This window comes from Thamnophis sirtalis, unplaced genomic scaffold (assembly GCF_051295495.1).
Source record: "Thamnophis sirtalis isolate CommonGarterSnake01/CBP01778 unplaced genomic scaffold, rThaSir2_p1.2 scaffold_2, whole genome shotgun sequence".
Taxonomy (NCBI): domain Eukaryota; kingdom Metazoa; phylum Chordata; class Lepidosauria; order Squamata; family Natricidae; genus Thamnophis; species Thamnophis sirtalis.
This window is the reverse complement of record NW_028261382.1, coordinates 85,976,287-85,992,686: the sequence shown is the minus strand read 5'-3', so window position 1 is coordinate 85,992,686 and position 16,400 is coordinate 85,976,287. Positions and strand designations below refer to the sequence as shown.

The 16,400-nt window shown below is 43.7% G+C and overlaps 1 protein-coding gene across 2 annotated transcripts in view; it reads left to right on the top strand.

The window, feature by feature from the left end:
- DBNL (drebrin like) overlaps positions 1-16,400 on the top strand; it is a 33,693-nt gene that overhangs the window by 14,730 nt on the left and 2,563 nt on the right. The window contains exons 8-13 of one of the 2 annotated variants that reach the window (XM_087706284.1): positions 2,766-2,820; positions 3,340-3,408; positions 8,208-8,316; positions 10,313-10,459; positions 13,307-13,428; positions 14,785-14,884. In XM_087706284.1, the coding sequence (XP_087562410.1) occupies positions 2,766-2,820; positions 3,340-3,408; positions 8,208-8,316; positions 10,313-10,459; positions 13,307-13,428; positions 14,785-14,884 (602 nt within the window). The remainder of the gene's footprint in view (positions 1-2,765; positions 2,821-3,339; positions 3,409-8,207; positions 8,317-10,312; positions 10,460-13,306; positions 13,429-14,784; positions 14,885-16,400) is intronic. The other variant, XM_087706285.1, reaches the window with a different exon arrangement.

The following is a 16,400-nucleotide window of genomic DNA, read 5'->3' as shown; positions in this document are numbered from 1 at the left end:
CCACAGTCCATCACATGGTCCAATCTTCTTCTTCCATGCTAGCACCTAGGCCCGACTGCTTCCGATTAGGTGCAAAGGTGCAGAGACAAAAGATGACCTTGAGCTTCTAGAAAGGAATTTTTTATTTTGAAAACAACACATTCTACCTCTTGCTATCCCCCCCCCCCCTTTAATGAGAGTGTGGCAGGCCAAAGATTCTTAAAGGAACCGCTGCAGGCCTGACACACGGTTTGTGCTCCACCAGGCCTGGAGCTCGGGACTTGCTCGGGGTGCTGCTATGATGAGGCTCTCGGCAGCCCTCCTGGGCTGCTTCTGCCTGGTATGAGGCAACTTGGCTCAGATCTATGAACTCCGGAGCACTTCTCCCACCACCGGCCTGCCAGTACCCCCTTAACCAGCGGTCACGCTGCCCTGAGCAAGCTCCATAGTGGCTCTGCAGCAGGACAGAGGAGGGAGTGGGAGATCGCCCCTTCTTCCTTTGCACCCCAAAACCCCAGCTTCCCTGTCTGCCAAGCCCCCAGCCTGCACCCCTCTCACTAGAGCAAGACATGCAACTCACTCTTACCCGTGGAGGCCACCCAGTGCAATGCTCTGCCGCAGCTTTGGAGCAAACCTCCGCCTTCCCTGAGCCACATGGTGAACTGCAAAAGAGAGGAGCTACCTGTACAATAAGACTGAATTGTTGGGGAGCCCTCTTTTCACGTGTCTGCTTGCAATTTTTATATCTGTATTTGCAGTGTTTGTATAGGTGTATTTTGCAATCACATAATCCAGGCCGTTGTTTTTATTTTTTTTTAAGGGTTGATTTAGAAAATATTATGAAACAATAGAATGAATTCCAAGAGCCATCAGCCATATATGTTTGGGGCCCACGTGTGGTCATTGATTGTCAGTCATAGAATTATTGGGTTGTTGTGAAATTAAAACGAAATCCACAAGTGTGGAACTGAGCTCCTAGCTGAGTGTGGAATTTGTTAACTTTAGTTAAGCCCGTATTTCTGCATTTTTGAAGATTCTTGAGAATCAAACAAGACAGTTCAGTTGAGTGATGTTAACTCTTCCTTTTAGAGTTAACTTTCAATAAAAAAAATATAGAAAGATTTTGACAGTTTATTGGCTATATTTATAAATTCTAGGATGCTATATTACAGATAAGGAGAGCCGGTTTGGTGTAGTGGTCAAGGCATCACGCTAGAAACCGGAAGACTATGAGTGGGTGACCTTGGGCCAGTCACTTCTCTTAGCCCTGGGAAGCCGGCAATGAATGTCAAGCCAGTTCTGAGAAACTTTGCTAAGAAAACTGCATGGTCTGCTCCAAACATTTTCCAGGAATCAAAAACACAAAGGCTTCCCCTGCCTTAAAAGACTACAGAGATATACCGTATTTTTCGGAATATAAGACGCGCCGGAGTATAAGACACACCAAGTTTTGAAGAGGCAAATTTTTTAAAAAGTAGGTAGGTAGATAGAGGGATAGAGAGGGAGAGAAAGAGAGATACAGTAGGAAGGTAGGGAAAGAGAGTAGGTAGGTAGGCAGGTAGGTAAATAGAGAAGGAGAGAGAGAGAGAGAGAGTAGGTAGGGAGAGAGAGATAGTAGATAGGTAGGTAAGTAGATAGAGGGAGAGAGAGAGAAATACAGTAGGTAGGTAGGGACAGAGAGTAGTTAGGTAGATAGAGGGATAGAGAGAGAGAGAAATACAGTAGGTAGGGAGAGATAGATAGTAGGTAGGTAGGTAGAGAGAGGGATAGAGAGAGAGAGAAATACAGTAGGTAGGTAGGGAGAGAGAGTAGGTAGGTAGATGTTTTCAGGTGTATTTATCCATGTGATGGAGAAGGAAATCACTGACAACCTGCAGCACCTAAGATTTGTTTCTGCTGGCACACCACTTGACCAATGTAATTCTCATCAATCACTCTAACTAAAGAGCTTTCCGAAAGGGGGGGAGGGGAGTTTTTGCACTCTGCAAACCTCCCAAAATGGCCCGTTAAGGCATGAATAGCCTTGGGGGGGGGGCTTACAGAGTGCTGCCGGGGGGGGGGGGGCAAAAATGAGCAAAAAAAAATGGCCCGTTTTTTGTCAAAAAAATTGCATGCATAGCCTTATGAAGGCTTATAGAGTGCTGCTGGGGCTGGGGGGGTGGCAAAAACAGCCCATTCTTTGCTCATTTCTGCCCTCCCCATCCCCCAGGAGCTCTCTGAAAGCCTCCATAAGGGTATGCACTGCCATTTTGTGAAGGGACGGGGCTTTGGGACAGAAAAAATGCTGTATTCAATGTATAAGACACACCCGGATTTTCAGTCTGTTTTTGAGGGGAAAAAGGTGCATCTTATCCTCTGAAAAATACGGTATTTTTAAATTTTCTGAATTAAAAGAAGAACATTTTGAAATTTATAATGAAAATGGAGTTGCAGCATATTTTTCATAGTGGCATCAGCCAAAATTGTCCTTGAGGGCTTTGCTGTGCTAAATGGTAAATCTCTTGGAATAGAATTCTATAAATATTCCACAGCAACAGGGAAAAAAAACTGCTTGCTTCCAATAAAGTTCTTGCAGTATTATAGTTCTGATATCACAGGTTTAGTTCTGTTCCTCCCTTTTTGGTAATGGGGATGGGTACAAACTTGTATGTATTTTTTTGTTGCGAATAGACCATCAGATTAAATTAGAAGTACGATGAAGGATACAGTTAAGTTTAGAAATTTAAGATCTGAATGGCATAATTTTTGTTAAACCACAGCTCTTGATTTTTTTTTTTAATGTGCAGGAAATTCCAGCAACAACAGGAAACCAACCCAAGAGAACAAGAAAAACAACAATGGGTGAGGTTGGAAATGGTCGCATTTTTTTTCTCTCTGTTTTTAACAAGAGATTTCTGAAGATGGAATTGCTTATGAAGATGACATAAGATAGCGAAGAATTCCTTAGGCAAGTTCTGAGATCTTTTAGCGCTGTCATAAAGACACAAATGCTGTTTCTGCCGTTAATTTGCGCCAAATTTAAAATATAGTATGTAGAAGTGGAATTCTGGCCATCAGTTGCTTATTTTTGATCAGTTGAATAACTTGAGTCATTGGTCCATAGGAAGAGCTGTTCCTTAACATTCTTCAACAAAGCCAAGATTTCAGTAGATGAAAATATTTGTATTGAATATTGATATTCAGAATTGAACTGTGGCGTCTTTGGTGCTGTTTTGAGCTTGATGGTTTTTTTGCAGACATATCATTAGCCCACTAGGTAACATCATCAGTGAAAGCCAAGAGTCTTTATTTCCCCTCACCTTGGTGCCATCATCTCTAGTTGACCTCACCATAAGTGTAAGGGGTCATCTTTTGTTACAGAAGGAGCAAGAAGAAGTTCGCAACAAGAAAGGTTTCCCACGGAGGAGTGAGTCTGTGGAGAAAGCTCAGGTACACGGGATAAAATTCCTTGCCAACCTGTCCGCGTTCTTCACAGTCTATTGGCATGCAGTATTCTCTGTATCACTTCTATCTCCTTCATCTCTTGGTGCCTATGAGATCAAAGCAGGGATAACTGGTGACTTTCTGGATAACAACTGCAACTCAAGAATCCCACTGCATTCTCTGCGCATGCAATGCACTGCACTGCATGCATCATAATGAGCATTGCATGTTTTAATACGGACACTCTTGTAGCTGGCAGGTATGAACAATTTAACCCAGAAGGATCTTCATGTATCTGCTTCACCTCTTCCTGCCATAGGGAGGTTGAATATTTATATTCAATACAGATACATAAATTCTTCCGTCCTTGTTTCTCTTTTGATTTTGGTACATCTGAAGGCAATCTCTACTCATACACAGTTTTCCAGTAACTAAGAAAGTACCGGACTGATCTTTCTGCTGATAAGAAAACCTCTCCCTTCTAATGATAACTTTAAATATTGATTGCGATTGTTTACTGTTTTCGGGGTTCATTTTCTTCTACTGTCTGCTCAATCTTGCATTTTTTTTCCCCCTTAAGAACCTTGTCATTGGTTGTTTTGTAATATTTTGGATCATGGTCACAAAAAAAGTCATCCTCATTTCCTGGGCTATACTCATCGCTTGTCATCTCTTTCAATTAAGTTTTTGCCTGCTTCTGAAGGTAAAAAGGCAAAGTAATAAATTTGTCATATTTTTTGTAACTAAAGCCTTGCCCCATTCCTGTGTCCAAGATGTGATTAAAATCATGGCTGCAACTGAGTTACTGTGCTTCTCACTTTCTGCCATTGTAAATAAACCACCAAAATTAGCAGCCCACGTTTTTTTATTACCGGCTTTTTGTTGAAAAATGACCTAGAAATGGATTTGTGATCCCTTTGCCAGCAGTGTTGATTTCTGTGTACAAGTTGGGAAAGGAAGAAGTTCGCTTCCTCTACTCTCTCTAGAAAAATCCAGGAAGTAAGATAGTCATAATTGTGAAAAATGGCCATAAGTCACTTTTTTTCAGTGCCGTTGTAACTTGGAACGGTCAGGAAATGAACTGCTTTAAGTCAAGAATTACCTGTACAGATAGTCCTCATTTAACAAACATTTGTTTAAGGTTCAAGGTTCAAAGTTCATTTTATTTATATGCCGCCCTATTCCCAGTGGGACTCAGGGCGGTGCACAAACCCAAGGGAGGGGAAGGGAAACACAAAGAACTACAGCAAAAAAGTACAAGGGAATTTAAAACAACCAACAGCCACACGATTCGAGAGGGGAAGGGAACTCATCGACCCCAGGCCTGCCGATACAGCCAGGTTTTAACGGCTTTTCGGAAGGCCTGGAGAGAGGTGAGGGTCCGAATCTCTGCGGGGAGCTCGTTCCAAAGGGCCGGAGCCGCCACAGAGAAGGCCCTCCCCCGAGTAGTAGCCAGATGACATTGGCGAGTAGGCGGAACCCGGAGGAGGCCTAATCTGTTTGATCTAATGGGTCTTTGGGAGGTAATTGGCAGCAGGCGGTCTCTCAAGTACCCAGGTCAGTACCCAGGTTTAGTAACTGCTCGAAGTTAGGATTGCACTGAAAGAAATGACTTGTCACCCATTCCTTGCCTTTAACAACCGTTGCAGTTTCCCCGCAATCTCATAATCTCATAATCACAATCTGAGTGTTGGCCACAATCTCGCACTTAACCCTTGCAACATCCTGCAGCCGTGTGTTGCCATTTGCGTCATTCCCACTGGCTTCGATAAGCAAAGTCAATGGGGAAGCCATCAAGAGGTCAGAGGTCACATGGCATCTCACTTAATGACCAGAGGTGATTCACTTAATGACAGTGGGCAGAAAGGTGATCAGCTGTTTTATGTGATGCTTCACTTAATTATCCACTCTGCTTAACAATGAATTTTCTGGTCCCTGTTGTCATAATTGAGGATGACCTGTATATACCTCATTGCTAAAAAATTCCCAACTAGCTGTCTTACCAGGATTCCTGGCTCTATGTGGCCAATGCTAGGGATTCTTGGAAATTTATCTGGTTTCATCTGCTTTTCAACCACTTCAATGAGCCGAGGTGACGCAGTGGTTAGGGTGCAGTACTGCAGGCCACTTCAGCTGACTGTGATCTGCAGTTCAGTGGTTCAAATCTCACTGGCTCAAGGTCGACTCAGCCTTCCATCCTTCCGAGGTGGGTGAAATAAGGACCCAGACTGTGGGGGCAAGTTGCTGACTCAATTTGCTAAAAAAAATCTGTAAACCGCTTAGAGAGGGCGGATAGCCCTATGAAGCGGTATATAAGTAATAAATAAATAAATAAATTTCATGGTTGCTAGCCAACCAATAGTTTACAGGTGACTGGTTGAAGAAGGTTTTGCTAGTCTATGAATCTGGAGCTGAATTTCCTTAAGGACTTTTGTCCACCCTGTTCTCTATTCACAATGTCATCAAATAGATCTCCCCCACCGCCACCCCCCAGTTGATGGCAGTACTTTCTTGGCTATTTCCTTTACCTTTTTATGGAATCTTGATTTAGACTCATCCATTTGCATGTGGGATTCTTGGTAACTTGACTCTGTTCTCCTTCCTGTTCTACTATGGGTCTCCCATAAGGATATGGCCAATTCCCTGGGGGGATTTAATTTTAGAAATATGGTTGCTTTCTTCTTGACTTTGCACTGCTTGAGAAGAACACCTTCTCACTAACTCCATTCTGCGTCTCTTGGTTTGTGAGGGTCTTCCTCCTCCTGACTAGCTGTTTGTAATTCCTTGATCCTTCTGAATCTTTTCCATAGTGGAAGACTAGTGCTGTCCACAGGGTCCTTCCTTCATCCTTTCACGCAGTATCTCTCATATGTAGTGAAGGCAATTTGCAAAAAAGTGCATTGTACAATGAGTTCACGTGGTATCTTCAAGCAAGCCTTGATATCCCACTTAAATCTATTTTTATAATGAACCAGTGATACTTTGACCCAAAGCCTTCATGTCTTTTGCAGTATCTAGAGAGGTATGTATCCATATGCAACGTATCCAATGACCATTGGGATGCTTGCTTTATGTCTATGCAGATTCTCAATAATTCTGGTCTGCATTGTCCCAACGGTGCTTTATTTAGAGGCAACTGGACTTTCTTTGTTTTTCGTTGAAGACATTTCGCTTCTCATCTAAGAAGCTTCTTTTTGAGTTCAGAACTGAAGAAGCTTTCTTGAATGAGAAGCAAATCATCTTCAAGGAAAAACAAAAGGCAGTCCAGTTGCCTCTTGAAAAAGCACCTTTCGGATGCTTGTTTTATCTTTGGAATAATTGAGGATCGTGGTCTTGGATTTTAGCGAAAGGATGTGGATGTTTATTATTTTTCTCCAATACTTCCCATCTATCCCCAATCAATCTGCTGAAAGATGAAAGCTCTTGATTGAATGTTACAGACTGTAATCTCCCATACTAGTCCTGCTTTGGCTGGTAGGTAGATATTTTTTAACTTCCCAGTTTAGGACGGAGATAGAGACAGGTCCAAAGGAGTCCCTGCAGATTTTACTCTGCTAGTCATTTCTGACTATAGGGGCTGGTGCTCATCTCATTTTCAGGGCCATTGAGTCACGAGTGTCTGATGACATTTCTACGTTGCCAGCATGGCCTCATGGAGTTTAGTTTAGTTTAGTTTAGTTTTGGTTTATTTGTATGCCGCCCTTCTCCAGGAGGGACTCAGGGCAGCGAACAACTCAAAGGGGAAAGGGAACATAAACAACAGTACACATAATTAAAATACACGAAAATCACACAGCCATACCAGTCGAGAGGGGAGGGGAACTCATTAACCCCAGGCCTGCCGGCACAGCCAGGTTTTGACGGCTTTCCGGAAGGCCTGGAGAGAGGTGAGGGTCCGGATCTCCGCGGGGAGTTCATTCCAAAGGGCCGGAGCTGCTACAGAGAAGGCCCTCCCCCGGGTAGTAGCCAGATGGCATTGGCTGGTGGACGGAACCCGGAGGAGCACTGTTGTCTTCCCACCAAAGTGGTACTTATTTATCTACTCGCATTTGCATGCTTTCGATCTGCTAGGTTAGGAGGAGCCGGGGTGAGGACCGGAGCTCACCGTCACATGGTGCTCAGGTCTCGAACCTGTGCTGCTGGCTCTCCAAGCGATAAGACCAGCGTCTTAACCGCTGAGCCACTGCCCTGCCCTGGTGTGAATACCTACAACAAATAAAACCTTTTTGATGGATTAGATTTTAGATTTAGATTTATTTTATTTGTATGCCGCCCTTCTCCGGGAGGGACTCAGGGCAGCGAACAACTCAAGGGGTAAAGGGAAACATAGAACACAATACAAGTAGTTAAAATAGCCAAGAATCACACAACCACACAGGTCGAGAGGGGAGGGGAACTCATCAACCCCAGGCCTGCCGGCAAAGCCAGGTTTTGACGGCTTTTCGGAAGGCCTGGATGCCGGCATCCTGAGCTTTTCCTGCTGAATGATTTATTGATTATCCCAAATCCTCTCTTAATCCGCCTTCAGCATGGTCGGGGGCTATTCTCGGTAGGGATTGTACAATTTGTTCCTGTGTCGCCCAACACATCTGGCAGCGTTGGATTGAGGAAAGGATTTTGTTGGTTATTAGTAAGATTTTTTTTTCTTTTTTTACATTTAGTAAGATATGCAGGCAGCCAAAGGCAGCACTTTCCCCCTTGCATGCTAAGGCTGGGCATTGGTGGTGTCTTGCTCTTCCCTCTCCCTTTCCATGCTTCTCGTATTTCGTCAGGATTCAGTTATCCTTTTGGTTGTTTTTTTTTAGGAAGCCGCATCACTAGTAGCTCAACGGTCAGTGAATCCTCGCGAGATCTTCAAACAGAAGGAGAGGTCCATTTCTACAGAGGGAGCAGCCACCATCAGCTCCCAGCCAGGTATTCTATGGAGCACTCCTAGACTGGGAGGAAGGCACAGGGAAAGGGGAACCGCTTGCTTCCCCGAGGGCTGAGAATTTCAGAAGGTGACCTTGGCAACTGAGAACATTTTCTTTATCCTCCACCAAACACATTGTGAAAATTTAAAATCTTGCATCGTAATATAACCATCATTAGAACTTGATTGATGCAGGCTAATGCAGTTCAAGAACTTATGCATGGCATGCGGTTCCACCACAAAACCGCGTTCAACTAAAGCGTGCTCGACGAAACCGCGTAGTTGACGTCATCACAGCGCGACAACAGCGCGGAGAAAAAAGCACGCTGTAAACGCTAAACCTAAAATTAACCCCTAAACCTAACCCCCCTAATCCTAAACCTAACCCTAATCCTAACCCTTAACCTAACGCTAAACCTAATCCTAACCCTTAACCTAACCCTAAACCTAACCCTTACCTTAACTTGAATCGGCTTGCTTTCAAAGCGCTTTTTAAAGCGCCCTTCTTTCTCCGCGCTCGCTGTTGTCGCCCTGCTGATGACGTCAGCGACGCGGTTTAATCGGGCGCGCTTTAGTCGAGCGCGGTTTTGTCGTGCCACGATGGCATGCATGGTTTAATTTGATTACAGGTAGTCCATGACTCACAATAGTACATCTAGTGACCGTTCGAAGTTCCAGCAGCACTGAAAATAGTGACTTACGACCATTTTTCACACTTATAACCATTGCAGCATCCCAGTGGTCACGTGATTTACATTCTGATGCTTGACAACTGACTCATATTTATGACGATTGCGGTGTTCAGGGGGTCATTTTGTGACCTCCTGACAAAATCAATGGAGAACCCAGATTCATTTAACAACCATGTTACTAATTTAACAACTGCAGTGATTCACTGAACAAATGTGGCAAGAAAAGTCGTAAAATGGGACAAATTCACTTAATAATTTTTTCACTTAACAACATAAATTTTGGGCTCAATTGTCATCATAAGTTGAGGACTACCAGTACAGATAGTCTTGACTTATAACCACAATTGAGCCCACTGCTCAATTGCTAAGGGAGACAATCAAGTTAGTTTTGCCTCATTTTACGACCTTTCTTGCCACAGTTGTTAAATGAATCACTGCAGTAAGTAACCCAGTTCTTAAAGTGAATCTGGCTTCCCCATTGACTTTGCTTGTCGGGAGGTCGCAAAAGGTGACCACTTGACCCCAGGACACTGCAACCGTCATAAATATGAGTCAGTTGCCAGGTGTCCAAATTTTGATTGTGTGACCATGGGGATGCTGCAACGGTTGTAAGTGTGGAAAGCAGGCATAAATAACTTTTTTTTTCCAGACACTTCAAAGTTATAACTTTGAACAGTCACTAAACCAGGAGTGCCAAACTCAAGGCCCAGGGACCAGATCTGAGGTACTTAGATCTGCCCTACGGGGCCATCCTGGAAACAGCGAAGGACTGACCTGCAGTGCTTCTGCCAGGAAAAAACAGGCCCCAGCGAAAATAGGCTCCAGAGCTCCATTTTTGGCTGCCACGGTCTCTTGCAACCCTCTGCCAGTGAAAATGGAACTCTGGAGAGGCATGTGCGGCCCTCTCGACCTCCATTTTCACTGCCAGAGGGTTGCAGGGAAGCTGTGGCAGCCGAAAACGGAGCTCTGGAGCCTATTTTCGCTGGCAGAGTGCAAAGGCCACCTCAGGCGCCCCTGACAGGAGTGATGTCAAGCTGGCCACGCCCCCCACCCCCAAGCACACACACCTCCAAGGTCAAACACAACCCTGATGCGGCCCTCAATGAAATCGAGTTTGACACCCCTGCACTAAACTAATGTTAAGTTGTGGGTTTCCTGTAGTTCCGTGCACAAATCACAAAGACTGTTATCCTTCTGAAAGAAATGGATAGAACTTGGCAGTAGCTGAGCCGCTGAGCCAAGGACTCCTTGCTGTATAAGAGACATGGGCCCTTTGTGTTCTGGACTGACTTGGCTCCTTTCCTAGGCAAGTTACGGAGCCCTTTCCTTCAAGGGAGAAACCAGGTGGAGAGTCCTGCCTCCCCTCTCCCACCTGCTACGCAAGATGTTCCTCCTCCTGTTGTTCGTTCGTCTGCTCACGACACACCTCCAGTTTTTCCTGTTCCCGAACTTGGTAAAAATATTATATGAGAGCCTGTGATTTCTGTTCCTTGTTTACATTGCCTTTTTTTAAACAGCAAGAGGTGTTTTTTTTTTTTTAAATAGCCAATGGTAGTTCTGACTTCTTTTCCCCTGGCATCCCAGTTGGAAGATGAGCCAAGGTGGCGCAGTGGTTAAATGCAGCACTGCAGGCTACTTCAGCTGACTGCAGTTCGGCTGTTCAAATCTCACCGGCTCAGGGTTGACTCAGCCTTCCATCCTTCCGAGGTGGGTAAAATGAGGACCCGGATTGTTGTTGGGGGCAATATGCTGACTCTATAAACCGCTTAGAGAGGGCTGAAAGACCTATGAAGCGGTATATAAGTCTAACTGCTATTGCTATTGCTACACCGGAAGTTTATTTGGTTTATTTACTTGTTTTAGAAACCTATAAGGCCTCCCAACTCTACAAAGAACTCGTGAGTGGCGTACAGTAAAAAATAAATTGTGCAGTACGTTTAACACTGTTAAACTAACACAACAACCCACTTGCCAAGGGCCAGACCAAAAAGAGCCATTAGAAGACCACCAGTCATGAGGTCCACCATCCTTCTAACCCAAGGCCTGGTCAGCCTCCTGCTTATTCCAGAAAGTAAAGACTCTTGAAATTTAGCATTTCAAAGGGGACCTTTTATTGAACAGGAGTGATAGCATGGTGCAATCCAAGCAGGCTCTGAGGACCCTCAGGCCATACAATTAGAATAAAAGGAATTAGAAACCCCTCTGAACAATCCAGTGTGGATTCAGCCAATCCGCAGGTTGTGAAGATGTTATTGTGGCCGCTCTGAGAAAGTGATAAGGGAACTTTCTCAGGGTCATCGTTTGCCGGGCTTTCAAGCAATGCAACCCACATGGCCACCCCTCCCCTTACATTCCCCAAAAGATGAGCAAAATACCCGAGTTCCTAGGAACCAGGCTAAAGGTTATAAATCAATGGTTACAGGATGCAGGACAAATAGGAGAGAGCAATAAAGTATAAGCATATATATGTCACCATTCCAAGTATCATGTAGAATTAAATCAGAGTCCAAGGCAAAATGATCCTTAAAGTTCCAGTTTAATAAATCAGACATCTTAGCACATCTGTGAAAATCCCATTTCTGGAAATTACATCAGAATCCCACCCAGTTAAAAGTTCATGATCTTGTCCCCACACCCACAATCCATCACATGGTCCAATCTCTTTCTTCCACGCTGGCATCTACACCCAACTGCTTCCGGCAGAGGTGCGGAGACAAAAGATGATCTTGGCTTCTAGAAAAGAATGACAACAATACATTCCACAATCCTACTCCTTTCTATTCCCCCCCCCCTCCCAACTACTACACCAATGAAACAGCATAATGAAATAAGAGAAAGTGTGGCAGGCCAAATATCCTAACAGGAATATAATTGCAGGCCTGGCAGGATACACAATATAATAAAGATGTATAATAAATCAGGTTTCTCCCCCCCCCCCCTTCCCCTGAAGAATGGCAGATTCACAGATCTGACACACGCCATGTTTCCAGAGCTCGTTTGAACACGTTCAGTTGTAGGGGATGAAACCTATCCTGCGGGGAAAAGGTGTCCCAGAACAGGGGTTTTGACAGGACAGAATGTTCTCCTAAAAGTACCCTTGACCAACCCATGATTTCCCCAGAGAGTTTAAAATTCTGCCATTTTGTGTCCAGGTTCATGCCTGGAAACTTTCACCCCCTTCCCTGAAAGCGTGCGAGAGAAACAGGTTTTAGAAAAATAGAAGACTTTTATGTTACTTTATGTTACGTTAGCAGCATAGATAAAGATCTTGTTTTATCATTTTCTTTTTTCTTTGAGTATAGTACAGCTTTCTCCCAATGTGAAAAGGCTGAATTTGACTACGAAAGCTGCTCCAGTCCCACATTTTCCAAGCTATTTGCTTCATTCCTGTTATTTCACTGAAGAAGATTTTTTGCTTGGGACAGCTTCCCTGTACTCTTTATACCTCTTGCATACGTTACATGCCTTTCTTTTAATACAAGGATGCACCCAGGTTATGGGTGCATTCTCATGACCAAACTCTCCCCAGTCCTGCTCTCAGAAGGTCTTTACCAAGCCTTTGTTTAACCAAATCTGTGCCTCATTCTTCATTAGCTAGATTTGTTAACAGCTGTTCTTTTCATCCTCGTGTCAAAATGAACCTTCCCTGGATTTACTTCTTATTTTCTTGTGTTGAGAAGATGTGAAATGTGCAGCTTCATTCATCCATCTCAGTGATCTTTCTTTTCTTCAAAGGCTTGAGAAGTCCATTGTTGCCCCAACAAGATCTCTCTCTGTTCCATTTCTTCTTGTATTGTATAGTGTGTGTGTGTGTGTTTTGTTTCCGTCATGTGGCCCCTGGTACAATCTTTTTTTCTTGCTGCATTGGAAAAGCTTGCAGGAAGGGGATACAAATGAGAACCCATGAGTTTGCACTGTGTGTAAGAAGGTTAATGTGTGGGTGCAGTGGTTAAGATGCTGTCGGAAGGGGAAACTTGAATTGTAATTCTGCCTTAAGCATGAAAACTGGCTGGGTGACTTTGGGCCTGTCACTCTCTTTCAGCCGAATTCACCTTACAGAGTTGTTGTGGGGAAAATAGGAGGAGGAAGGTGTGTTATAGATAAGTTGGCTGCCTTGAGTTACTTGTAAAAAGAATGAAGGGAGGATAAAAATCAAAGTGAGACAGGCTAAGACAAGCTGTATTGAAAGGAAAGCAAGAGATACTGGGGGGGAAGCTATTAAATCAAGGAAGAAATGACCCTGGAACATGAGTCTTGATTTCTCAACATTGAGGATTGAAATTGAGAATGCTTCTTTCAGGTAATTCTGCCAGGGAGGAGAACCACAAGGCAGGAGCTGCAACCTTCCAACCAGAAGCAGAACAGGAGGTGGTGTATGAGGAACCCCCAAACCAGCATGTTACCTATGATGAGCCCCCTGAGGTTAGTTTTTGCTAGCAAAAGATCAATACAAATTGGATTTTTCTTGACTGCATCAGCAAGCTAACGTTGTTATGTCCTTTGCTGTTTTTTTTTCAATCAAAATATCGATAAGAAAAAATACTTTATATTTGCCATTTCCCTCATTTCTCCAGCATGCTTTCTTATGTAAATGTAATTAGGGAACCCTACATTAATATAAGGACAATATCAGTTTTTTAATAAATATAACTCTCTCGCCCCAACTCGCCTTAACATTCATGTCTTTGCTGCGCTGTTTGTTATCTTCCTATGATGTTCATGGGGAAAGTAATGAAATGTGAGGGTGAAGGTTCGTTCTCCGAGCTTGTGGGTTGGTTTCCAAATGATTCCTTACCAGGCAAGGTAAAGAAATGTATGTGCTCATGTTCTGTTCAAAACTTCTTCCATGGATTTTTGCCTTGGAAGAAGATGTAGATCAAGTCCAGTGAGCTAGTGATATCTGGATTGCAGATCTTACCCAAAAAATCCTTCAAAAATGAACGATAAACGTCTTTTAAATCAATCCCTTCAGAATTGAAGCCATGTTTCTATAAATTATATTTTTTATAAAGTACTCTTGTGTTTTTGGTTTTGTACACTTGCATCAGAACATGCATGGAGATTTGTTAGTACAACTTTCTCTTTGACTATGTCACACCTTGTCACAAATGTGTGGCTTTCAACCAGGAGTGGGCTCCTGCCAGTTCTAACCTCTTCTATAGAAGAGGTTCCACAAGTCTACAGTGCTGTTTAGAACCGGTTCCAGCTCCCTCCCCCTGCCCGTCCGCACATCATCAAGATGAAGAGCGAGAGGAGGAATTCTGGGAGTTGAAGTCCACAAGTCTTAAAGCTGTCAAGTTTGAACACCCCTGGGGTTTTTTTTCTAAAGGGTTAGTGGTACAAGGGTCTTGTAACTTGACAGCTTTAAGACTTGTGTGCTTCAAATGCCAGTGTCTGAGCCAACATTTTGGTTGCTAAGCAAGGGCGTTGTTAAGTGAGTTTCGTCACATTTTACAAGTTTACCACGCCCACCCAGTCACATGGCTGGCAAGCCACTCCCACCCGGTCACATGGCCGGCAAGCCACTCCCACAAAGCAGGCCACACCTACAGAAGGGGTTCTAAAGAAATTTTAAACCCACCACTGCTTTCAACTCTCAAAATTCTCAACCTTAGTTATTGCCCCTTGGGCAGTTCTGGGAGTTGAGTTTCACACATTGGGAGCAGGCCAAGATTGGGAAGAGACGTTTTAGTGAATGAATTGTGATCAAAAGATTGATGACCTCGGATTCAGTATATCATTCTTTGTCTCGCTAACTCTTCTTTGTTTTGGGAACAGCCTGAAGAAGCTAACTATGATTATAGTGATACCTACCAAGAAAACCTTAACACAGAAGGAAAAGGAATATGTGCCCGTGCTCTGTATGATTACCAGGCTGGTATGTTTGATATGTTTTGCTTTCATAACTTCCTCATATTAGGGACAGGTATTTTTTTTCCCCTTATGTTTAAAAAAAGACGTGATCCAGAAATTAGGAAGTCAGAAAACCACAATTTAGAGCTTAAATTAAGTTTACTGAAATAAAAAGATGTCTTCTTCTCACCCTTAATAGTAGCAATACTAAATTGAAGCTCGCTCTTTACAGAGTTAAGAATGGACTCTCGGGCTGCTTGAATATGTAAAGTATATAGGTAGAAGTTGTGTTTTTAGGCACAAGCATGGAGTGCAATTTTCAAAGCCTGCGCAATTTTTGTTGCTGAGTGATGACTGGCAGAAAAGCAATAGCAATAGTTAGACTTATATACCGCTTCATAGGGCTTTCAGCCCTCTCTAAGCGGTTTACAGAGTCAGCATCGTGGCACGACAAAACTGCGCTCGTCAAAATAGCGGTGATAAAATCGCGTCGCTAAAGCCACAACGTCATCACCGCCGCAACAACAGAAGGGCACTTTAAAACGGCGCCACAGCAGAAAGCCGATTTAAATTAAGGTAAGGGTTAGGATTAGGTTTAGGGATTTGCTTTAGGGTTAGGTTTAGGGTACTGAGTGCTTCGGAAGGCGCAGATTTGCCCTCCGCGATTATGTCATCGCGGTAGAGTCACGTTTTTCCTTAGCGCTTCGAACGGCGCGGATTAGCCCTTCGCGCTTATGTCTCCGCGGATAAGGGCTTCGCGGTATTGTGGTGGAACCAGTAAACCTTGAGCCTGGTGGGATTTGAACAGCTGAACTGCAGTCAGCTGAAGTATCCTGCAGTGCTGCATTTAACCACTGCGCCACCTTGGCTCTATCAATGAAGGAATGCATCAAATGTTTCATTCCCTCATATTTAATCCTACTTCATTTTTTTTTTACCATGGCTCTGCAGGCTGCTTCTGTGGGTTGAATGTAGCCCCAGCCTGCCACTCAACAGCCTGATGCTATCTTCAGCTTAGAAGAAGGTTGGTCAGCTCCAATTTAAAGGCTGAAATGATAATACAGGATGTTGTGAGTCTCCAGAAAGGAGGACTAATAATCCACAGTGAAAGAATAAGCAGCATTAGAAAAGAAGGGGTTAAATGACTAAGTACTTTAATTTGGCATAAGGCAACCCAGATTACTACAGGTGTTGTTTAAATAAAATGGAAACAGACTGAGGTTAGAGAAGAATTTCTTGACCTTGGCACTTCTAGGAACTCTGCAACTTTGGAGTGTATTGTGGGAGTTGGACTCCATATATCTTAAAGTTGCCAAGACTGAGAAACCATGGTTTACACATAGTCCTCAATTTATGATCATAGTTGGAACTAGAACTTCCATCACTAAGCAATGCAGTCGTTAAGTGAGTCGCGCCTGATTTTATGGTCTTTTGCCATAGTTGTTAAGTGAATCATGCCATTGTTAAGTAAATCCATCTTCTCCCATTGACCTTGCTCGTTGGGAGCTCCCTGGGAAGGTCACAACGGGCAGTCACATGAC